General features: G+C 38.0%; 6 protein-coding genes across 7 annotated transcripts; 4 read left to right on the top strand and 2 right to left on the bottom strand.

The window, feature by feature from the left end:
- Positions 1 to 270: 270 nt before the first annotated feature.
- Positions 271 to 2,489, top strand: LOC140798769 (GDSL esterase/lipase EXL3-like). The gene is made up of 5 exons (XM_073152804.1): positions 271 to 606; positions 751 to 881; positions 971 to 1,204; positions 1,751 to 2,006; positions 2,090 to 2,489. Exons 1-5 carry the CDS (start codon positions 339 to 341, stop codon positions 2,281 to 2,283), a joined length of 1,083 nt encoding a protein of 360 aa, XP_073008905.1. The 5' UTR covers positions 271 to 338; the 3' UTR covers positions 2,284 to 2,489.
- Positions 2,490 to 3,003: 514 nt separating this feature from the next.
- On the bottom strand, positions 3,004 to 4,978 carry LOC140798768 (chloroplast protein FOR GROWTH AND FERTILITY 2-like). The gene is made up of 2 exons (XM_073152803.1): positions 4,600 to 4,978; positions 3,004 to 3,996 (listed from the first exon to the last, which is right to left on the bottom strand). Exons 1-2 carry the CDS (start codon positions 4,894 to 4,896, stop codon positions 3,181 to 3,183), a joined length of 1,113 nt encoding a protein of 370 aa, XP_073008904.1. The 5' UTR covers positions 4,897 to 4,978; the 3' UTR covers positions 3,004 to 3,180.
- Positions 4,979 to 5,789: 811 nt separating this feature from the next.
- Positions 5,790 to 8,631, bottom strand: LOC140798962 (F-box protein At4g35930). 2 transcript variants are annotated; one of them, XM_073153053.1, is made up of 6 exons: positions 8,424 to 8,631; positions 8,296 to 8,334; positions 6,985 to 7,419; positions 6,783 to 6,857; positions 6,352 to 6,461; positions 5,790 to 6,266 (listed from the first exon to the last, which is right to left on the bottom strand). In XM_073153053.1, exons 3-6 carry the CDS (start codon positions 7,339 to 7,341, stop codon positions 6,008 to 6,010), a joined length of 801 nt encoding a protein of 266 aa, XP_073009154.1. In that variant the 5' UTR covers positions 7,342 to 7,419; positions 8,296 to 8,334; positions 8,424 to 8,631; the 3' UTR covers positions 5,790 to 6,007. The 2 variants fall into 2 exon arrangements, with proteins under 2 accessions (XP_073009154.1, XP_073009155.1); XM_073153054.1 differs by having other exon boundaries at positions 8,411 to 8,433.
- A 957-nt stretch (positions 8,632 to 9,588) lies between these two features.
- Positions 9,589 to 12,118, top strand: LOC140798587 (uncharacterized). The gene is made up of 3 exons (XM_073152477.1): positions 9,589 to 9,889; positions 10,512 to 10,973; positions 11,081 to 12,118. Exons 1-3 carry the CDS (start codon positions 9,776 to 9,778, stop codon positions 11,768 to 11,770), a joined length of 1,266 nt encoding a protein of 421 aa, XP_073008578.1. The 5' UTR covers positions 9,589 to 9,775; the 3' UTR covers positions 11,771 to 12,118.
- Positions 12,119 to 12,819: 701 nt separating this feature from the next.
- Positions 12,820 to 18,003, top strand: LOC140798588 (cell number regulator 13). Its single transcript, XM_073152479.1, has 7 exons — positions 12,820 to 13,969; positions 14,801 to 15,219; positions 16,010 to 16,119; positions 16,648 to 16,719; positions 17,212 to 17,318; positions 17,524 to 17,617; positions 17,752 to 18,003. Exons 1-7 carry the CDS (start codon positions 13,562 to 13,564, stop codon positions 17,802 to 17,804), a joined length of 1,263 nt encoding a protein of 420 aa, XP_073008580.1. The 5' UTR covers positions 12,820 to 13,561; the 3' UTR covers positions 17,805 to 18,003.
- Positions 18,004 to 18,435: 432 nt separating this feature from the next.
- On the top strand, positions 18,436 to 20,856 carry LOC140798590 (SKP1-like protein 1). Its single transcript, XM_073152481.1, has 2 exons — positions 18,436 to 18,866; positions 20,350 to 20,856. The coding sequence occupies exons 1-2, from the start codon at positions 18,561 to 18,563 to the stop codon at positions 20,521 to 20,523; spliced, it is 480 nt and encodes a 159-aa protein (XP_073008582.1). The 5' UTR covers positions 18,436 to 18,560; the 3' UTR covers positions 20,524 to 20,856.
- The last annotated feature ends 578 nt before the right edge of the window (positions 20,857 to 21,434 follow it).

Here is a 21,434-nt window from a genome sequence, read left to right as displayed (position 1 = left end):
TATTTGTGTCTCTATGTTACAACCTTAGAAGCAAGACATTCAATTTCTCATTAACCAAACACCTAACATGTTTATACTTGGTTTAAACTATGTAACCATTTCTAGTCTATATTGCCCTACCAATGTTTACAATCAACAAACACTAGACATGCCTAGTCTTGCTTCTAGTACTCCAAGTTTATATGAGAATCCAATATCTATCTTTCAAGAAAAGTAAACAAAATCCACAAGTTTTTAAACATCCTTCAATCGTGATATAAAAAACACAGCAATTCATAGACAAGCAAGTAGCCAGTGCCCAAATTCCATTTCAAGGAGACAACACAGGAAGTGCCAACATGGGTAGCAAATGCTTGGTTAGAGCTGCATTCACTGCACTCTCTCTTATGATATTTCTCCTAGAAATTCATCAGGTTCTATCCAAGCCCTCGAATCGAACAGTTCCTCCGGCGATCATCGTCTTCGGAGACTCCATTGTGGATCCAGGAAACAATAATGCAATCGACACAATGATCAAATGCAACTTTCCTCCCTATGGAAAGGACTTTGCAGGTCATAAAGCGACTGGAAGGTTTAGCAATGGGAAAGTACCAGGCGACATGATAGGTTAAGTGTTTCAGGATTCAGAATAAGAGTTTAGTAAAAGACTGTAGATTCATAACATTATGCAGTAGTACCTTGCATATGAAAACAACAATGAATGTGATGCATGTTTTATTCTCCTTAACAAAGAAGAAAATTTTCTTCCAGCTTCTCAACTAGGAGTAAAGGAATATGTGCCGGCTTACCTCGGGACGCAACTGGATGATAAGGATCTCCTGACTGGTGTAAGTTTTGCCTCTGGTGCCTGTGGATATGATCCTCTGACAGCTCAACTAATGGTAACCTGTAACAACTTCAATTTTCCTCAAAAGTCCAAGTTCTTGTAAACTGGTGATTCTTACATGGAGTATTGTGATCTGTCTTCCAGTCAGTTCTTACTTTGGATGATCAACTAAATATGTTCGAAGAGTACAAGAAGAAGCTGAAGACAATTGCAGGAGAGAAGACAGCAGCTCATATCATCTCAAAAAGCATGTACATTGTAATGACAGGAACTGATGATTTAGCAAACACATACTTCACTACACCATTTCGAAGAGTAGAGTACGACCTCGCGTCGTACATCAAGTTTGTTGTGCAATCAGCTTCAAGTTTTTTCCAGGTAAAGTAAAAGGATAAAATCTCATGAACAGAACTTTAGACATCAACTTTTTACATTTGAATTGTTACTCTATCTGTTTTAAAGTCATAGGTTTATTTTTTAGCTATTCTTGCTCTGTGTTAAGTACATGGAGATATTTCCTTCAGCACTATCACTGCATATCAGTGAAATAAGATATATCTGGCATTCGATACACCTATATCACCTAATTTTGATAATTTATTGGACTATTTAACTGTAAACGAAAGTATATTTTATTGAGCTGTGCAAAGAACTAATGCTAATGAATCAAGGGACTGCACAGAATTATGCGCACTCTTATTTCAGTATCAAACAGACAATCACTAAATATTCGCCTCTTGTATGTAGTATGCTAGTGAAACATAATTATTATCTGGTCATCCAGATCAAATATCATACTGACTACTCTCTAAGTACAATCATAGCACAGAAACCTCTCACAAGTAGCAATAAGTATGCCTTTGTTATAATAAAATTTGTATCTTTACATTACTGGGCACTTGTTATTCTTGTCCAATTGCACAGAAACTGTACAGATCAGGTGCACGAAAAATTGGTGTTGTAGGAGTACCACCTATAGGGTGTTTACCATCACAAAGAACCAATGCAGGAGGGCTTGAGAGAGAATGTGTAACTTCTTACAACCAAGCTGCCATCGTATTGAATTCTGAACTATCAAAGGAAATAGAAAGGCTTAATCACACACTATCTGGATCAAAGATTGTCTACATTGATATGTATACACCTTTTCTTGATCTGATACAGCGCCCCTCTTCTTATGGTAATATGTTTGATTTGATCCCTGTCATCACATAGCCATGAATAAACTTCTAGCAAATTTTAACTTCCCAATTTCCCTTTCAGGATTTGAGGTAACCTCAAGAGGGTGTTGCGGCACAGGGATCTTTGAAGTCACACTAACTTGCAATAGCATCACTGCACCCCCATGCGAAGATGTTTCAAAGTATGTATTCTGGGACACATATCATCCTACAGAAAGAGCTTATGACATTTTGATAAGAAAACTTATGCAGCGATATGGGTCAGCACTCAACTAAGCAATAAACACTACCCACCAGTTTATTGGTGCTGCACAAGCTTCGTATGTTCTACTTAAATATGATACAAGTCCTCTCTGTCATCGTTTTTGGTACAGTCAATTTTAGCTTGTCTTAATATGTATCCAGTGAATGCATTGCAATTTTATCAGTTTGTCTTAATATGTATCCAGTGAATGCATTGCAATTTTATCAGCTTGTCTTAATATGTATCCAGTGAATGCAATGCAATTTTACCATCCTGTCATCCTCATATCAACCTAATTGGGAGAATGATTTGCAGATGTCAAAACACTCATCAAGGAAAAGAGAGCCCTTATATGGCTCTGTCAGATCAATTATCCAATTTTATTATAAGATAAGATGGTTTCATAGTAGTACATTACGGGAACAAAAGGCAGTAGTAGATTTGATAATTCTTATTAAGCATGATATTCTTATCTTACTACTATTTAGGGACTATATCCAGTAAATAAGTACCCTTCAATGACCATAACCCCAAGAATGCACTTCAATCCAACAATCTGCAGACCCCTGGTCAGCATATTAATTAATGCACCTTGTTTTAGCTGAGAAATAATCCATAGTAAAGATGTGCCAAAATGAGATTATATGCTGCAAAACACAGAATAAAAACTTGCACAGAATGCAAGCCTCTAGCCGACTATTGAAAAACTAAAAGCATAGCCAATAACATGCAGTCTCTACAGACAGCAGAACTTTCATCTAGTCGATATTTAGATTGCGAGGGCAAAACCCAATTAAAGAGCAAGCTGATACAATATGAAGAACCGATTTCTACCATAAATCTCTCTCAAACTTTTTATAAGAAAAACATTGGTTGAATATTCAAACTAATTTTTTTATAAAAAAAAGGAAAGAAAAGCACATCTTGTATCAGTACAGGCTAAACCCAAGGAACTGGCTAACCAGAATTGCTATCCCCATGAAGATAGCTACTAGTGAAGCAGCCCAAGTCAATTTCTCTGTTATTCTAGGAACCCTTTCTTTTAGTGCCTGACTACAAGAACCTAAGAAAACTGTGTAACTTCCCATTGCAAACACAGTTCCGACAAGAAACATACCTAGAAAAGCAGCACCAGCTAAACGTGACGGAAGAGCTAGAGCAGGCAAGACCATCACTAGTGCATCCGGCTGAAGCCCATGCACAATGCCTGTGGCAAATGTCGCAAATCCAATCTTTTTCTTTCCACTAGGTTCAGTCTGTAGAGATTCAACAATGCTCCTATCATACTCCCCATTCCCCATAGCTACACAAGGGGTGTGGACCTCAGAAGCTTCCTTGATGCCCATAGCACCAATGATAAGAAGAGTTAGACCAACAACTCTTGTACCCCATGTTCGGATGATCTCAATGTGTAAACGATCCTTGAGTAGCAAAAATAGTAATCCAAAAATAACTTGTCCTGCATCATGGCCACAGCCCCAGAGGGCCCCCACCAAAGCACTCTCTAATCTCGTCCTTCCAATTGATAAAGGAGCTAATGCAGCAAGATGGTCAGGGCCTGACAGTGTGTGTAAACAGCCAGCGAAGAAGCCAGCCCAAGCACTACTTATTAACTCTCCGCCGACGAGTCTTCCACCAGCCTTAGTTGCAGACTGCACTGCTGCATAAGCTGGTAGGGCAATGAGAGGCTGGACTGTGGTTGCAACAAGTATAATCATAAGGACAAAAAAAGCAGCTGAATTAACCTGAAACATGGATAGTGTAGCTTGTGTCAGAACTACCAAGAAAATGAGTGCCAAAACTTAAACTAACAATTGAAGAATAAGATGATCAATATGAGGCTACTTTTTAAATCCATGACTACGAAAAATTGCAATTAGCTCATGTACTAGATAATAGTGCAGGGTAAATAATTCAATTTTGGGGCAATTCTTTGGTTCAATATTTGTTATGCATCCCTAATGTCACTACATGCGCATAATTTAGAAATCATTCTTGTTGCTTTATAAAGAGACATTTTAATGAAAAGAAACAACAAAAGATCAAACACACGATTTACATGTGTCATTGTTTGCTACTACTGTTTTATTCATGAGAATGCATTTCATACTGACAAAAGGAACAGAAACTAATTGCTCACATAACAACATTTGGTCTTGTGACAGGGCAAGAACGCCATAGTGATGATTAAATAGGAAGTCAATTTCCTTAAAAACCTCAATTACTACAACTTTTCCAGAGAAAGTTGCAAGCCATCATTTAGATCAAGCCATAAGGACTCACCCATCTCATTATAAGAAATTAAAAGGAACCAAGAGAGAACACAAGAAAGAGAAAAAAAAAATCACCTTTCGGAGGACTAAGCAAGCCAAATCTCTCCCGGAACCCAATTGGGCACCTGGGACTCCCTCCCCTGCCTTCTTCACCGGCCATACGAGCGGTGAACCTTGGGTACGCGACGAAGAGGCCGCGATAAGAGGTGGCGGGCCTTCTTCTTTGGATAACTGAGCTCCCAATGGCCTAAGGCTGGATCTTTGGAGCCGCAAAAGACTAGATCTTTCAACTACGGCGAGACGAGGAGGAAGGATCACGGGCGATTTGGGAAGGTGGGTTTTAGAGGAGAAGGAAGAGATAAGTCTCTCCATTAGAGATCTTTCCAGGGATTTCAAGCTCAGAGAGAGAAGTCGATGCGTTAAACGAGTCAAAAAAGAGAATGGGAGGAAGAAGAAGAACGAAAGAGGGTAGTTGAGTGGGGGCTGCGTTGACACTTTCGGATTCGGATCCGGTCCATGACATTAGTAGCACTAGATCCGATAACTATTACATTATTTTTAAAGCCTTTTCAATTGACCCTTTTTTTGCACATCACTACCACCTAAATTTTAATATTATTTTGAGCTCTTTGAACTGATTCGTTCTTTCTTTCTTTTATAGGTATTTTAGTGAACTTAGTTTAAAGAAAAATTTCAAATAACAGCCTATATTTTTATTATTTTCTAATTAATATCTTTAAGGATATTGTAATTTAGATATTGTAGATATTACCTATTTAGTATTCTAACAGAATATTTCTTAATTGAAAAGAACTATATAGAATAAAACTGAAGGTTTGGTTACAAAATCCTCAAATATAGTGTTAATTAGAAAACAAAAAAATATAGGCAGTTATTTGAAAATTTCCCTAGTTTATATGACCAAAAAAATTCATTTGGACCACTAACGTGTAAGTTTAGGATCCATGAATGGTGGCATGAAGCAGATACCTCCACCTATTTGTCGTTATAACTTCACTAATTTTCAAAAGAAATCATGGGCCCGAAGTTGGTGGAACCCCACTTTGCCTACCCACGTTTCAGCATCAACTTGTTGGATTTTTATATAAGTCCACTACATAACAACAAGATGAAGAGATAGGAGAATTTAAAGAATTAATAGCTAACATACTATTCTTAATTATGTATGCAAACAAAGCTATATATCTATATATTACATATTGGAAGGACAAAATTTGATGAGAGTAAATATATAGAGAGTACTATACACACAACCAGCTGAGCAAAACTTTATACCTTTAACCAAACTTGTTATAAGCTGACAATTCCATGTCTAAATGCCATCTAGGATGGATCTTTTACTAACACCTAAAGTAGCAGTTGCAGGTTGCAAAACCTGCAATCCTATACTAGACACTGAGCAAGAGATAGAAGGCATATACATATAGGGGAGCATGAACAAAAGAGTCTGATGCTAAGATCTTCAGAGAAGCTTATTTTGTGCCACTGCTTGGCAAAGCTCATCTTCATAGAATAAAGCTCTAGTGGAAGCCAAAGCTTTAAAAACGGGTCTTGGCAATCCTGGCGGCTTCATACGCCTTGAAGGCAATGAGGATTCCTGGAAAAGAACAGCTGCAATTTGTTTCATATCCATCAAGTGAAGACGAGAAGGGCGAGGAGCGTGTCTTGGAGCTTTCGGGGTGTGAGGGCTTGATCCCCAGATACCTTTCCCTTCTCCCTTTCTGGGATTATTAAGAGTATTAAAAAAATTGAGAGAAGTAACTGCTGTACTAAAATTCTCATGAGCGAAATGTTCATTTGCCATACATTACAAAAGGCCAATGCTCTGTTGGAAGAGGTGTCTTTGTTCTAAGCATCTCCTGTCTGGATCGATCTGGAGTGGTGTAGTTGAAATGGAGTTGCCTGGCCAGAATGACCTGGTATGAATTTTATCAACTAAGTTTTATCCAAAAGGCACAGAAAACCAGTTATACTAGTTAACTAATAAGAAACTACTCAAATATTCACTTATGCTAGCCTTAGTTTGTACTAGTCTGCCACTAAAACCTGATAAACCAGAATCAAAACTGCACCTTAACTACTTCGAAGATTGCATAGTTGCAAACTAGAAAGAAGAATACAAGGTAGCAAATTCACGAGACAAAGGAAAAGCAGAAGTCAAATATGATGACCAGGCCAAGAGGTTTTCTATATAATCATATCAGAAATTTTATAGAACAAGAAAAGGTATTACTTACAGCAGTTCGGATACGTTGAGAAACATGAAAAACAGCCCTTAACTGGTCATGGTGCAAATGGCACAGGATTTTAACCTTGGAAAAGATATCATGGAACAGTCAGTATAACATTTATGCAATAGCACTAAACAGTCAAAAGTGAGAATTAGGAAGCTTCATCTATATATTCAGTTTAGTGCTTCTTAGGACTAATTATGCATACCAGAACATCCATAGGAAGAGATTCAAGCCTTGATTGACTATCAAATTCAAGCGCTTCAGGTGTTTTCGGTGTTTTGGGTAATTTCTGCTGCTTAATCTCATCAATCATTGGCTGGAAAGTGGTTCTGATGGGAGACACAACAGGTGTACTACTATGAACGACAGCCTCACCCTGAGGCTGGATATCTACTTTTGGCTCTTCTGAATCCAACAAAATCCTTTTCTTGCCTATATCAGTGCAAGCTCTGCTTGTGCTCCTGCTATACCGTAGCTGTGCAAGTTGACCAGGCTTCAGGTACTTGTTCTTTGTATTTTTCACTCGTTTCTTTTGTTTGAAAGCCATGGGTCTGGAAATCATAGAAATGTAATAGCCTTCCCAATAAAATCAGATGTTGTTGAAGTCGCTAAAATTCGACTCTTCCATATAACCTATGAGCTTTAAGTCAAGAAACACCGCAAACAAAAAGACTACATTAGTCCAGATCTGAGAACATATCATGAAGAATCAGATGATCTATACATTCTATACAGATAGTGCTGAAGATGCTAATGATATGCAATTAGGCTAATGGTAATCCATAAATATCTGTAAATTAAAGGCACGACCGCTTTAAAAATTAAAAACATAAGGGGACAAGATAATCGACTTTTTAATCAATTTTAATCAGAACATTCATTTGATGCTGCCATCTAGAGGTACATTAATATCTACCGAAGGAGTACATTCGGATAACAAAATGCTCTGATGATCAAATGAGGGACAATACATCAGCTATTACTGTGGATGACCAAACTAACCAATGAGCTTCCTCTTTGTTAAAGATCAGAGAATGATATTGGGTCATGAAAAAACGTTACGAGGGCAAAACAAGGAAGATTAGAATCACTTAAAGTTGTTCTAACTAACTACCAATTGAATCTACTTATTTCCACAAGATAGAATAATAGGTCATGAATCAAGACCCCATGATGCAAATGGAGCAATAGCAATGAATACATCCCTAATCAGAGAATAGAACATATCTGAATGAGAAATCTAGGGAAAAGAAAATAACAGAGCAAATATTTTTAGAAAAACTTACAAAAAGTATCTAACAAGTATCAGAACAAAGTTCAACTTAACCATTATGCCCAAATATTTCCTAATATTAGCATGAAATACCTGTACGCCATTGACAGTATTATCTCCTCTAAACAAAAATTGGAAAAGGGCAAAAAACAAATCCATTAAACCCCTACCAAATTTTCAAGGAAACCGACGAATTTGATAAATAAAACAAATATTCTGCTCCTAAACCTATTAAGCACTTACCAAAGATCTAGCTCCATCACCAGCTCCACTTCTTCCCCCCTGCAGACATGAACACAAATGAGTACCAAATCAGAAAAATTAAAACAGCGACAAAGCAAGTAACACAACCGCCGACCACAACTACCAACCTCATCGACCTTATTTCCAGCACAAATAAGAAAACAAACACAAATCTTTAAAACTCGAAAAACTAAAAACGAGAGAGAGAAGAGGAGGGGAAGAGAAAGAGAGAGGGCGGAAGCGAGAGAAGCGAGAGAAATGGGGAGAATGCGGCGGGTTTTCCTTTTGAATTTCTCACAACTGCGCGCCAAATTTTTCAGCCATAGCTTTTGCAATAAGAAAGTACCCCTCGAGGGGTACGACTCTTTATCTTTTCTTCGTATCGTTTACAGATGACAGTTGTAGAAAATTCCTGCATATCGGTATTTGGCGACCTTTATTGGCTTCAAAGCTAAGCTCCTGCATCGCATTCTGTAGCCAATCAGCTAGCTTAACCTCGGGTTCCTCCCAGCAAATATCAATTGCGGTTAATAGAACCCCAAGGGACGAGAAGCCCACGTGGCGATACCCCATTGGGTTCCCGCGACTAGATTTAGGTGCAGTCCCACAGGGCCTAATCGGACGGCGGAGAGAGCGGGGCCGAGCCCCGGGGATTGCGGGAATGGGTGTTTCGAATTATTTTAAGAGGGAAAAGGGCTTTAAAATTCGTGCTTATCGAGGGCGTCGTATTAACCGGATAATTCGAATTTTAAATTTACCGGATTGGCCTTCAGGCTTCCGTGGGGCACGTGGGCGTGGTGTGCTGTGATTGGGCGGCAGGGAGGGTGGGCACGTGCGGGCGGGGGTGGAGAGGAATCAGGAAGCCTTGGATACTCCTCCCGCGAGAACAGGGGCGACGAGTCCGGATAGTAGAGGATTTATTGGCTTTATCTGGGGATGTGGGATTTATTCGCGGGGGAATCCAAAGGGTACGGTTAGGAAATAGAATAGAGGGATGGTAGTATCTCGGATTAGATATCCGTCATCCGTGTCTGAGTTAAACTAGATTACTGACGCTAATACAATAGTAATTAATACCTTACAGTAAAATAGTACTAACTCGATATACTAAATCATGAATGGACCTTGTTTGCAAATAGTATGAATTATTATTTTTATTTTTTATTCCATTTGGTTGAATTATTGTCAAGTTAAACTTAACTCGAAAGGTTGTTTAGTATTTCTTTCTTTTTTAACAAAGTGGAGGTTTAATTTGCAAATAATAAAAGACAGGACAGTATTCTTAATGGCGTCAGGGTAAAGAAAAGAGAAAAAGAAAAGCAAAGCGAAGAATAAAGAGAAGGAATAAAAAGAAAAGAGCAAAAAGAGAAGAGGGGTAGGCAGGTAGCCCAGTGGTGGCAAAGCCATTTAGTCGGGGAAGCCGAGACTCTGGGAGTGGTAGGCCTACATCTCTCTCTGGAGCTTCTCGGGTGCGCCAAAGATGGAGGACAAACCCTCCGTTTTGGATAACATCAAGGGCTTCTTCAAATCGAGCGAGGGTTTCGCTTTCGCCGCCTTCCAAAGGAGCTCCGGCTCTTCCAACCAAAATAACCCAGTAATTATTTCAAGCAATGAGAAACTAATGGTTGTTTTTTATGTATTTGGTTTTTTTAACTGCTAACTTTGCAATAGGTCGTCTCCTTGCACTTTGAGATTTGCTTTCATGGCGTAATTGTTAGGTTTAACCACATTTATTTCGATTTGGGCGTTGCGTATGTGCTGTCTTTAAAATTATTTGTAGATAGTTGGGGGTAATTGGCATCGGTATAGAATTTTCTGTGTGGTAGAGTCCTGAGGATTACCAATACAAGTCAAATGGACAAGATATTTAGTGAGCTTGGTTACAAAAATCTTGGAAGATAGGTTTAGGGTATAATGGAATTCTGTCATTTTCTTTAAAAGGTTGGATTTTGTTCGGCAGCATGGTTAATTATTAGAAGATTCAACTCCGCAGTAATTGGTATTGTCACAAGGGATCATCTAATATGGATATGCACAACTGATCATTATGTTAGTAAATTTTTTTCGCAATTTAAACGTACATGTCTCATTATTTTAAAGAACATGATGTTATTTTACATATCATTCTACTTCATAAGCCTTCTCAATTTAGAGTCCTGTTTGATCTAACTATGAATTTCTCCTCTTATCAACTGTACTTTTCTGCTTAATTGTAGATTGAGATATTGAAGCGTTTGCAGCAAGAAATCTTTACTGATTTGATGAAGATTAGAGTCACGCAGGAAAAAATAGAGAGTATTCTTTCCTTCAAATTTGGCAAAGGATTTCCATTCCAGGAAACCACTGCCCAACTGAAAGTGGCAATCAATGTGGTCGGAGCATTGCTCTTTGTTGAGGATGATGTTGTGCAGGCTGTCGGTAGCCTAGATAGATCTGGGACTATAACGGGTGTAAATTCTAGGTTTATTTTTGAGACTGTGGTCAGAGATAAAGATACTCTAGTGGCAGAGTTCACTACTGGCCAGAAAAGTTCGACCCATCTCAGTGGGGTGTTTGGGAATTCTCTAGCATTGACTACATTGATGTACTCTGCAAATGTGAATGACTGGTTATCTGTGGTTTCAAGTCCTTTAGGTGCTCGTTGCACCGATTTCATAATCGCTTCAAACCTTTCGCAGGTAAAGGCTTTACATACGATCTTCTTTTTACTTGGTTTTGAGTAAAGCAATTGCTATCCCCATCAAAATGATATATCTTCTAATATCTCCATTATAGCTTTTGGCAGGGCCATAATTCTGATGGAATTTCTTTAAGTGGACCGCCTTTATTTAGACAGCATCACGATTGTGCTGCTGGTTTTGCTTTCAGAGGGTCTAATATAGCAGCTTGTCTAGCTGAGTTGATTTCTGGGCCTGGGATGCAACAAGCTGCTGCTGGTATTAACAGTTCCTTCACCACATTTGGCCAAGTTATATATCAGCCAGTTGAAGAAGTGAAATTCACTTTATCTGGCCTTTGGAAAGCCTCTCGATCATCATCCTGGCTGCTTAAACACGGAACACTTGCTATACCACTGGGAAGCCTTAGACAACTGATGAGCTCAGAGGTAAGGCAAGTTTCTCCTTCTGCCATTACAAGGAGGGCACCAGAAAGTAGTTCAGTGGGAACTATTGCTCTGATGTTGGGCTCTGAATTTGATCAAAGTACGAAACTTGAAGGTTGGCTCCAAGCAGACAGGTCTATTTTCGGTTCATGGCAGTGGGGCATTTCTTTATCTGATATTCCAGAAAATGAGCTTGGATGGGGTTTGAGAACTGGTGGAATAACAAACGGGAATTTAAATCAGTTTAACTTCGAAGGCTTTCTCGATGTTAATCTGGGAAATGGTGCTAAGTTGCAGCCAGCTTTTGTTTGTGTGATGGAGGGAAGTAGAAGGATTCCAGCACTAATTTTGAGATCTAGTTGGTTTATGTGATCTTGGAAGAACATACGGCTGTATAGCTTGATGTTTAGTTTGCTTATAATTGCATACTGACGAAATATTTCTCTATGGATTTTATACACAACAGGGGAACAGAAGGAAAAGGAAAGAGGAGAAAATGGTTTTAGTCTTGAAATGTTCATCATTCTTATGTGTTACATTCCTTTACAAATGTTATATGCCATCAAATAGCTTGAAGTGAAATTTTAAAAAGAAAATCATTATAACCATAGATGAATTCTTTTGACTGTAATGTTATGATGTTGCTGGTCCCATGCGCCAGTTGCCACATTTGGATGTATGCAATCTCTTACTTTCAGGAAGTACAGCAACTTTTTAACATATCTACTGTGATGCCATCCAATGTTAATAGGTGAGATTGTATCTAATGATTTCAATTACATTCATTTAAATCTTATCATCTCCGTATATATTTTAAATCTGATCGGTGGGATATTTCGGTTGAACAGAGTCTGGAAAGAACCGTATGTCTGAATGTCCTTATGGGTTTTTTTTCTCGGATCCTCGTATATCCGACCCGAACCATTGAAACCAAGTTGGGTTGAATTTTTTGTTTTGTAACATTTACGAGCCCGAAGATTAGATATGAGTTGAATAAAGAAATACTCAGGCTCTATTAAGTTTTTAGCTACATAATTTAGCTTTTAAGTTATATGCATCGTCGAATAATTACTTCGAACTAAACACCGTCGAAATCTACTTCAAGTTATTGTATTGTCGAACTGTTCTTCTAAGTTAATTATACTGTTGAGCCATCAATTAAATTGAGTTTAGTCACGTATACTGTTGAGCCATCAATTAAATTGACTTTAGTCACGAAACTATTAAATAATTTTTCTATAATATTATTTAGAATTAGAATTAAATCCGATGACCTAGTGGAGTTAGTTCGTAAGTTTGGGTTGAATGTTGATCGCATAAAACGCCACTGAGGTTACCATCGTAAATACTTAACCATATTAAGGTGTATTCATAAGACTCTCCCTCTTTAATTATTCCTTCGTCGTTACTCGTTACTCACTCACTCCAACTACCTGTTAACTCTGAAACGAGGAGAGAGAGAGAGAGAGAGAGAGAGAGAGAGAGAGAGAGAGAGATTGGGGGGTCCAAAATTGCCTCCCACGGGTGCTTCTTCTCTTCACGCAAAGCAATGATTGCGAAAACTCCAGTTTAAGAGGGAGATTAGAAATGCCGCGGGGAAATTAGCCATCAAAGTGAGATTTCTGAACGTTTTTCTTGGCTAAACGAGGGGAAAAGTCGAGCTCTTGGAGGTGGAAGAGGAGCGGAGGATGGCTGCGGATTCTCTCTTGCCGGTTTAATCTGGTCGCAGTAGCATTTCTCATTTCCAGAAGCGTTTCGATTTGTAGATCCGTTCTTTTCTTGAACCATTCCGCTGGAAATGCCGTAGAATTTCCATTATTTAGAAGTTTTCTTTGGGGGGCACTAGATTCTGAATAGGAGAAAGGACTTGATGGGTTTGACTCCTTTTTCTAAAGCTTGCTTTGAGGTACCCGAATTGGTGTAATACCATGAGGAGGAGCATAATTTGGAGACAAAGTTAGAGAGCATTCCTTTTCTTTTGTCCATTTCAGAGAAAAAGAGCGCAAATCCGACAACTTTCAGGTCGGAATCTGGTGGTTTTCGGAAAAGGACGGACAGGTGAATTTGAGAGCAAGCAAAATTTGTTGGGTTTCGTCAGAATTTCGCTTAGATACTGCATGAGATGGAGAATTAGGTGTTATTTGCTGAGACCAGTTCCCAAAAATGGCTTCTTGGGACCAACTGGGGGAGCTCTCAAATGTCGCCCAGCTCACGGGACTCGACGCCGTCCGCCTGATTGGGATGATCGTGAGGGCGGCGACGACGGCGCGGATGCACAAGAGGAACTGCCGGCAGTTTGCTCAGCACTTAAAGCTGATCGGGAACCTTCTCGAGCAGCTCAAGATCTCGGAGCTCAAGAAGTATCCCGAAACCCGCGAGCCACTGGAGCAGCTCGAGGACGCGCTCCGGCGGTCCTACATTCTAGTCAACAGTTGCCAGGACCGCAGCTACCTGTATCTCCTGGCCATGGGGTGGAACATTGTGTACCAATTCAGGAAAGCTCAGAATGAGATCGATCGATATCTAAGGATTGTTCCTCTCATCACCCTCGTGGATAATGCTCGAGTCCGGGTATGAATTTGCTTCCTTTCTTTATTGGCAGATAGTTTTGTCAGAATTGGTGCTCTTTGGAGTGAAATGTTGTTGGATAACTGTTTGTTATGATATATTCTTTCTGGTGAGATAAGTGAATGCTTCTGCTGATTGCATAGCCTGCAAATTGGCCTGGCTTATTAACTGCTGCTTTGATGATTTTAGAATATATGCCGTACATACCTAGCATAATCAGATGGCTATAGCTGTTCTGTTTGGTAATAGGCAGGTTGGTGTGATGTAGACACACAAACTTTCTGATTAGAGGTTATCTTAATGGGATACCTTTTGTGGACATCATAACCTAGAAAACACTAATTATACCCGCCTTTTCTTCATGTGCTGGTAGATCAGCTTGTCTAGTTCTGAATTAAGAACTATACTGATGTGAACTGAATTAGCTCGACCATTTTCTAGCAGTTTGTTCCTAGATTGTGATTCACATGAAAATATAATTCTGAGAAAGGAAATATTTTACAGGAGTAAATATATGTCAAGTAATAGTTAAATTAATAAAGAATCTACTGTTGATATTGGAAGGAAACAATTCATTCTGTAGCTTCAACTTTTTTTTGCGCATATACTCCAATATATTTATGGGTTAACATGACTACTTCTTCCAAGTATATTTGGCTCAATTTTAGCTTATATTTCATTTCTAATATTCTGCCACCTTTCTGGAAACCTTCTATTTTCTCTCTTGGTGGAGAGTTCCTCACTGACCAGCTGAGAGTCAGTTTGGCAGATTTACTTTTCTGTTGCTTCCTGTTACTTCCTTTTGTCTTATTTAGTTTCCTAACAATTTCTCAGGAACGACTGGAATACATCGAAAAGGATCAATGTGAATATACATTTGATGAGGAAGACAAAAACGTGCAAGATGCTTTATTAAATCCATATCCTTGTAAAAATCACACAACAGTGCTAAAAAAGACCCTTTCTTGTTCCTATCCAAATTTACCCTTTGATGAAGCCCTTCAGAAAGAAAATGAGAAGCTCCAGGTGGAGCTTCAGAGATCACAATCAAACATGGATCTTGGCCAGTGTGAAGTTATTGAACGCTTGCTCGGAGTAACTGAAACTGTTGCAAGTTCTCTGCCAGAGAAGGATACAGACATTAAGAAGTCCAAAAATGTGGAGGCAACTTACTCAGATACCAACACTGAGAAAGCATATGCTTTTGATGAAGACTACACTAGCAAACAGAACAATACTCATGTGGCGTCAAGGTTTGTTTGTTTGTTTTCTTGTTTGATCTATGCTCTCCCTTGGGTGTTTTTGTATTTTCCTTACTAACCATCTCTTCCCATCATTAAAGATGAGATATGACCAGTTATTAAGATAACTTTTGGTGCATGTCAATTTATTCGACCAACATTTGATTTAATTCTTTACTTAAAAAATACTTTGCAGCTTTTCGCTGAGCCTGAAATCTAGCCATTAGTGCTTGTAAACTTTCTTCTATGGTGCCTTTAAGTATTCCCTTTGGACTTAGGCCAAAAGTTACTGTTATGTAAGCTTCAGGATTCATATTGCATATAAGTATATAACTAAAGAATCTCAAAGGACTTGAATGTTTAGTATGTATAGAGAACTTGTACGCAAATCATCAAGCATTCAATTTCACTTCTTGTTCTGTATCATCCTTATAGAGAACTTGGATTACACAAACACTGTCCCCATTGTATTTTGTAATTTCTATATGAAGAGAAGATCCAAGAAAGTGAGTTTAATTGCCGATCGAGCAGAGTTAATATATATGTGAGATGTTATATTTATACTTGAATCCTAGGATACACCTGAAATTCTAAATGTTTTATGCATGGAGCATGCGTGCTGCTTTTCATATGCTGCTTCTAAACTGCCTTATGATTGACTTGTAAATTAATGAACCAATTCTTTCTGTGTTTTCTGCTCATACATTTTTGGCATCAGATAAGTAAGTCTTGATTTGTATAATAATTTGATCTAGGTTGAAAACCTTAAGGAGTTCTTATGTAATTTTGGATTTCCATGCAGAAGTGCTTCACCAGTTTCATCTGGTCATGATTTGATCTCCAGTAGAGGGTCACAACGACTTGAAGAATGGAATGCAGATTTACTTGGCTGCTGTTCAGAACCTTCTTTATGTATGTCATCTTTTGTTTTGTTACCTTTTGCTTTATACCTATCAAAGGCTCAAAGCTTGAACTTTAATACTGTGGACTTCTCCTAAATTCGGGTATATCACTAGTGTTGATTTTTTATTAAGCCACATTCTTCCTCGTGATCGAGTCTGGATGAGGAAATCTTGATTGTCTGTTACAGTTTGTATGTGCTTTATAGATCTCAATATTTCCCCATCAGTGATTCATTAATCTTGGATGTTATCTCTGTAAGATAATACCATGCAATAGTTGCTCGACGGTGCAATATCTGCAAAAGCTTAATCTGTCAATTATTCTCCAATAGTTGATGTTAAAAACCAATGAGAGGCACAAAGTTCACTTCCTCGTTATCTTGTTTGCTGATAATTTTTTCGACAGTTGGACGCTTTCTTCTGTGTTGCTAGGTATTTTAACATTGCGATGTATCTGCTAAAAACCCTATCATCGTTATAAACTTTATTTATGATGGACATTGTTTACTTATTTTCACTTTGCTTTTATATCTTGCAGGCTTGAAGACATTCTTTTTCCCTTGTGGAACGTTCTCGAGGATAGCTACAGTTGCCAGAAAAAGACATGTTTGTATGTTAATATTAGAAGAAAAAAAGAGGCACATCATCATTGTTATTTTGCTTTTAGAAGCATCATTTTGGTATCAATACTGACTTTTAGCTAGATAATTGGCGTTCAGAATTGACCAAACCATAGGAAGTTACACTTTGACTTTCTACTAGTGTCTTGATTAAAGAAATTGGTTTATTATTCAAAGGTTTGATGCAATGTATGTTAAGAACTTTTATAATCCAAGTGGAATCCATCTAGAAGTGCACAAACAATTGTACGATGCACTATTGCCCAAAAAATTCTTTTAAGTAATCAACTTGTGTTTTTGAAAGTAAACAAATCCTATGCACCTGAAATCCATTTGTATATCAGAATGTAGCCAATGGCAGGCAGTAGGCTATGTATTTACATTGAAATCAGGTTGATCCTGCAGCATTCGCTGTGTTTATTGTCCTTGTAAAGCTTAAGCAATGGCTTGTAGTAAAATACTAACAACTTGTTTCTCAACAGCTTCTGCAGAAGCCTGCAATGACCTAATGGCATACTCACTAATATTATCATGCTGTTGTTACACCTGCTGTGTAAGAAGAAAGCTCCGGAAGACGCTGAACATTACGGTAAATTAAAAAATTTCCTAATTTTGTGCAGACACTTATTAATTGCCTTATTTGGCTAAGAATTAAGTTTCTAGATCTTGAATTTACAGCTCTTAATATTTGCTCAATTTCTTCTTTTCCACATCACCAACTCATATTTAAAGCTCCTTACCAAAACAACCTTTGTTCTACCGAGGTTTCTCATGTATGTCTATGTTTCCACCAGGGAGGTTTATGTGACGATTTCCTCTCGCATCTGATGTGTTGCTGCTGTGCCCTTGTTCAAGAATGGCGTGAAGTGGAGATTCGTGGCGCCTATAGTACTTCACTCTTACCTATAACAACCCCTTAGTCATTCAAAATGCTAATTCTGTTAACCCTGTAGATGTTTTAGGGATTCAGTTTACAAACATCGAAGTTTAATATTTAATGTCCTATTGTGATATTTCTGCAGGCACGAACAAGACAAAAATAAGCCCCCCAACTTCTCAATACATGGAATCTTGAATGCCAAAGGGAGCTATTTAAATTAAATGAGATGCCAAAGTAACAGCAAGAGCTGAACCAGTTGTACAAAGTTCTATATAGTATTCTTCTACTTCCATTGTATAATAAATATGCTGCATCCATGCTTTGGATCGTAGAAATAGTGTTGTCTTTGTATTGAACTCTGTTGTGATGTTATAGAAGTGATTTCATTGCTCAATTTTACAGTGTTTGCTTTATTTTTATACTGGTTTCATTGGTTGCAAACTAGGAATAATAACATCAAATTTGTGAGGATATTTTTGTTTTCAGATTTCTTCCTTGGAGATCGCCAAGGTGGATAATAATGAATAAAATAGCATGAGGAAGATTACAGGTCTAATCTGAATAATTAGCAGCTAATTGAGGAATAGTAAGTTAACACAGACTCAACTTGAAGAATGTTGATGTTATCCACAAGGAATAGGATATGGAAGGAGAAAAGGATACATATATATCGCAAATTATGAGAAGAGGTGATAGAGAGTTGGAGGAAAGAAGATTCTTTGGTATATGTGTGGTCATAAAACCTGAAGACGTGGTTAGTTCCTTTGTATGACACGTACTCAGCTGTTTTCCATTCCTACGACCTGGAACGGAGTGAATCCCGCAGGTGAAATAACCTCTTATAAAATTCTCTCCCGTCCTTTCCTTTTTCTCTCTCTAGGGTTCGAGCATCAGAGGTGAAATTTTCTTTTTCCTAGGGTTAGTGCGATCGATCTGATCTCGATCTCGGCCATGGCGAAGATTATAACTCTCAAGAGCTCCGACGGCGAGGAGTTCGAGGTGGATGAGGCGGTGGCGATGGAGTCGCAGACGATTCGCCACATGATCGAGGACGAGTGCGCGGAGAGCAGCATCCCGCTCCCAAACGTCAACAGCAAGATCCTCTCCAAGGTCATCGAATACTGCAAGAAGCACGTCGATTCCTCGGCGGCGGCGTCCAAGCCCTCCGATGACGGCGCCAAGTCCGATGAGGACCTCAAGGCGTGGGACGCTGACTTCGTTAAGGTTGACCAGTCCACCCTCTTCGATCTCATCCTGGTGAGTATAAGGATCTATTAGGATTTGGCTGCTGGTTTGTTGATCTATTGGTTCTCTTGAATCATTTTGTTGATGCTGTAATTTTTTATTGAGATCTTTGCTTTTCGGTATTACGGGATTAAATTTAGTTGATGGAGTACTATAGCGCAGGGGTAGCAGATTTCGGATCTAACCAATACCCATGGTACAAGAATCCAAATTCCTCAGAATGTGCATATTAGAGAAACATTAGTACGATCTTGTCCTTTTGTCACAACCTTTGTGATTTTTCTAGTTATATTCCTGATTGCTAAGAGAACATCATTTTGTTCTACAAAACTAATAATTCGTTTAAACCATTCTTTTTGTATTTGGCCTTTTAAGGCTTTCCACATTTATGTCCTTTATGTAGGATAAGAATGAGTGAGTTTCTTGATACACACACACACACACACACAACCATCTGACTCAATTATCTGAAAGAATATAATTTGCAGAAAGATATCACGCTGTTATGGATAAATTCATCTTAGAGCTACATATTGCATGCTTCTTGTAGGATCTACTGTATATTATGTTTCATCAACTTTAGATCGGCCATCTATCCTGCATTTGTCATATCAGATATGCTGCATGTTATTCTGGAATGGTTGCCATGTAGTAGAAAAGGTGCATATCTCCTGCACTGAAGGATGGACGGATGGTACCCTTTTGACGAATATAAGATTACCTTCTGCTTCAATCTGTTGCTTTTGCTTGACATGCCTTGTCTTTTACTACTTACTATTTGAAATTTTCAAACGTGTTTAACATGTCTACTTACGGTTGATGCCCTTGATCTGGTATAAGTGATGAATCTTATCTGCAATCTATAATGTAATTTTCTCGCTAATCATTTTAATTCACAAGTTGGTATATAAAAGGTCCTGCGGAGTTGGTTGGTGTTCCCTGATTAACAAGTTTGCAATTGTGGGTAGTACTTTTCTGAGTTCCTTCTATGTTTTATTTTATACAGGTATTATGTGTTTAATGGCACTTTTCATCTAATGTTTGATAGGATTTATTTTGTAATAAATTCCAAGATTATGTTTCATAGTATTCACAAAGTATAGATAAACACTTCTGTGAGTTTATATTTCATCTTTTAAGCAGAAGCTAGAGTTTTTTTTTCCATGAGGCAGTCTCTCTAGCATTGGAGTAAGACTGATTTAATTTGTCCTTCCTAGACTTTGCATCGGTTGGAGCCTCATTCACTGATACACCCGTTTAACAAGAATATTTTTGTTGGCTTCAATTGATCAGCTATTTGTAAGTTGGATACTTGTTTTTACACATTTTGAAATAATTTCAAGGTAACTGTTGATCTTATGATCAATTGCTTTCATCTCAAACTCGCTTGATGCTCCCTTTCTATCTTGTGCTCAATGAGATTGGCCTCATGGTCAATAGCCATGTCATTTTACTTTCTTCCTCATTGCTGGATTCACTGTTGTTGTGTTTTCAGGCGGCTAACTATCTGAATATAAAAGGTTTGCTGGATTTGACCTGCCAGACAGTGGCAGACATGATCAAGGGGAAGACGCCAGAGGAGATCCGCAAGACCTTCAACATCAAGAACGATTTCAGTCCTGAGGAGGAGGAGGAGATCCGCCGTGAGAACCAGTGGGCCTTTGAATGAGATGAAGGCATTATGCTGTAGTGGTGGTGCTGGCATCTTGTTGATGTCTCTGTAAGTAGGTCCGGAGATGCCAGACTCGTGAAACTTTAAATAACTTTCGATTTAGCTTTCCTTATGTCAGTTGAACAAATGAAATGGCCAGGTTTCTGTGCCTGTACTGTTTGTCTCAAGTCTTTGGCTATCGTAAAAGTCTGTTCCGCTGTAAGGATTCCTGCCCCCACTTTTTTATTATTTGGAACGGTTGGAGGATTTTATTGTTTGGTCATGGCAAGTGGGTTGGAGCTTGGAAAGGAACTTTGTTTATTTCAAAGTATTATTAGTGTTACTACAAAATGGAGCTGGATGAAATGATTAGACTGAAAAGATAAATGCGTCTCTCTTTTAAGGAAGGAAGAAGGAAAATAAATAAATAAATGGTTAATTATATCTTGAGCCTCTCAATTATCATTCTGTATTATTTTCACATTCCTTTTCATGCAATTTTAGAATTATCTAATTATATTACTAAATTACTTCTGTTAGAAATTTTATTAGAAAATTATTGAAATATTAGCTAACTAATTAAGTAGACAAAAAAAATGTCTTCTTTTGTTATAAATAAATTTTAAAGTAATTAAAAAGGATTGGTTTAGAGTTTAATATTTAGAAATTTGCTCTGTAAAAAAATTTAAGAGTTTAATATTTAGAGAAGTTGCTCCATAAATGTTTAAGATTATTTCTTGAAATTTTAATAAGATATTGACGGGATGAGTTTAGTGAGATAGTTAGAAAATTGAAGGGATGCATGTATTCACTTTTTTTTTTTTTTTTTTTTTTTGAGAATGTGAGAGTGCAAATATAGCAATAGTCGAGAGGTCAAAGTATAATTAACTTTAAAAAAATCTACTTTTGTAAGGTAAAATAATTACTTC

The sequence above is a fragment of the Typha latifolia genome, chromosome 12 (assembly GCF_019914945.1).
Source record: "Typha latifolia isolate L0001 chromosome 12, TyphaL0001v2, whole genome shotgun sequence".
NCBI classification, from domain to species: domain Eukaryota; kingdom Viridiplantae; phylum Streptophyta; class Magnoliopsida; order Poales; family Typhaceae; genus Typha; species Typha latifolia.
The sequence above is the reverse complement of the archived record's forward strand: the minus strand, read 5'-3'. Positions and strand labels throughout refer to the sequence as shown.

Coding starts and splice junctions, on each gene's coding strand:
- LOC140798590 (XM_073152481.1), top strand. CDS start 18,561: ATGGCGAAGATTATAACTCTCAAGAGCTCCGACGGCGAGGAGTTCGAG. Junction 18,867..20,349: donor CCCTCTTCGATCTCATCCTG/GTGAGTATAAGG, acceptor TTGTGTTTTCAG/GCGGCTAACTATCTGAATAT.
- LOC140798768 (XM_073152803.1), bottom strand. CDS start 4,896: ATGGAGAGACTTATCTCTTCCTTCTCCTCTAAAACCCACCTTCCCAAA. Junction 3,997..4,599: donor CTTGCTTAGTCCTCCGAAAG/GTGATTTTTTTT, acceptor TCCATGTTTCAG/GTTAATTCAGCTGCTTTTTT.
- LOC140798769 (XM_073152804.1), top strand. CDS start 339: ATGGGTAGCAAATGCTTGGTTAGAGCTGCATTCACTGCACTCTCTCTT. Junction 607..750: donor AGTACCAGGCGACATGATAG/GTTAAGTGTTTC, acceptor ATTTTCTTCCAG/CTTCTCAACTAGGAGTAAAG. Junction 1,205..1,750: donor CAGCTTCAAGTTTTTTCCAG/GTAAAGTAAAAG, acceptor CCAATTGCACAG/AAACTGTACAGATCAGGTGC.
- LOC140798962 (XM_073153053.1), bottom strand. CDS start 7,341: ATGATTTCCAGACCCATGGCTTTCAAACAAAAGAAACGAGTGAAAAAT. Junction 6,858..6,984: donor CTCTTCCTATGGATGTTCTG/GTATGCATAATT, acceptor ATCTTTTCCAAG/GTTAAAATCCTGTGCCATTT. Junction 6,267..6,351: donor GAGCATTGGCCTTTTGTAAT/GTATGGCAAATG, acceptor TAATAATCCCAG/AAAGGGAGAAGGGAAAGGTA.
- LOC140798588 (XM_073152479.1), top strand. CDS start 13,562: ATGGCTTCTTGGGACCAACTGGGGGAGCTCTCAAATGTCGCCCAGCTC. Junction 16,120..16,647: donor CTGTTCAGAACCTTCTTTAT/GTATGTCATCTT, acceptor TATATCTTGCAG/GCTTGAAGACATTCTTTTTC. Junction 17,618..17,751: donor GGAGATTCGTGGCGCCTATA/GTACTTCACTCT, acceptor ATATTTCTGCAG/GCACGAACAAGACAAAAATA.
- LOC140798587 (XM_073152477.1), top strand. CDS start 9,776: ATGGAGGACAAACCCTCCGTTTTGGATAACATCAAGGGCTTCTTCAAA. Junction 9,890..10,511: donor CTTCCAACCAAAATAACCCA/GTAATTATTTCA, acceptor GCTTAATTGTAG/ATTGAGATATTGAAGCGTTT. Junction 10,974..11,080: donor TCGCTTCAAACCTTTCGCAG/GTAAAGGCTTTA, acceptor AGCTTTTGGCAG/GGCCATAATTCTGATGGAAT.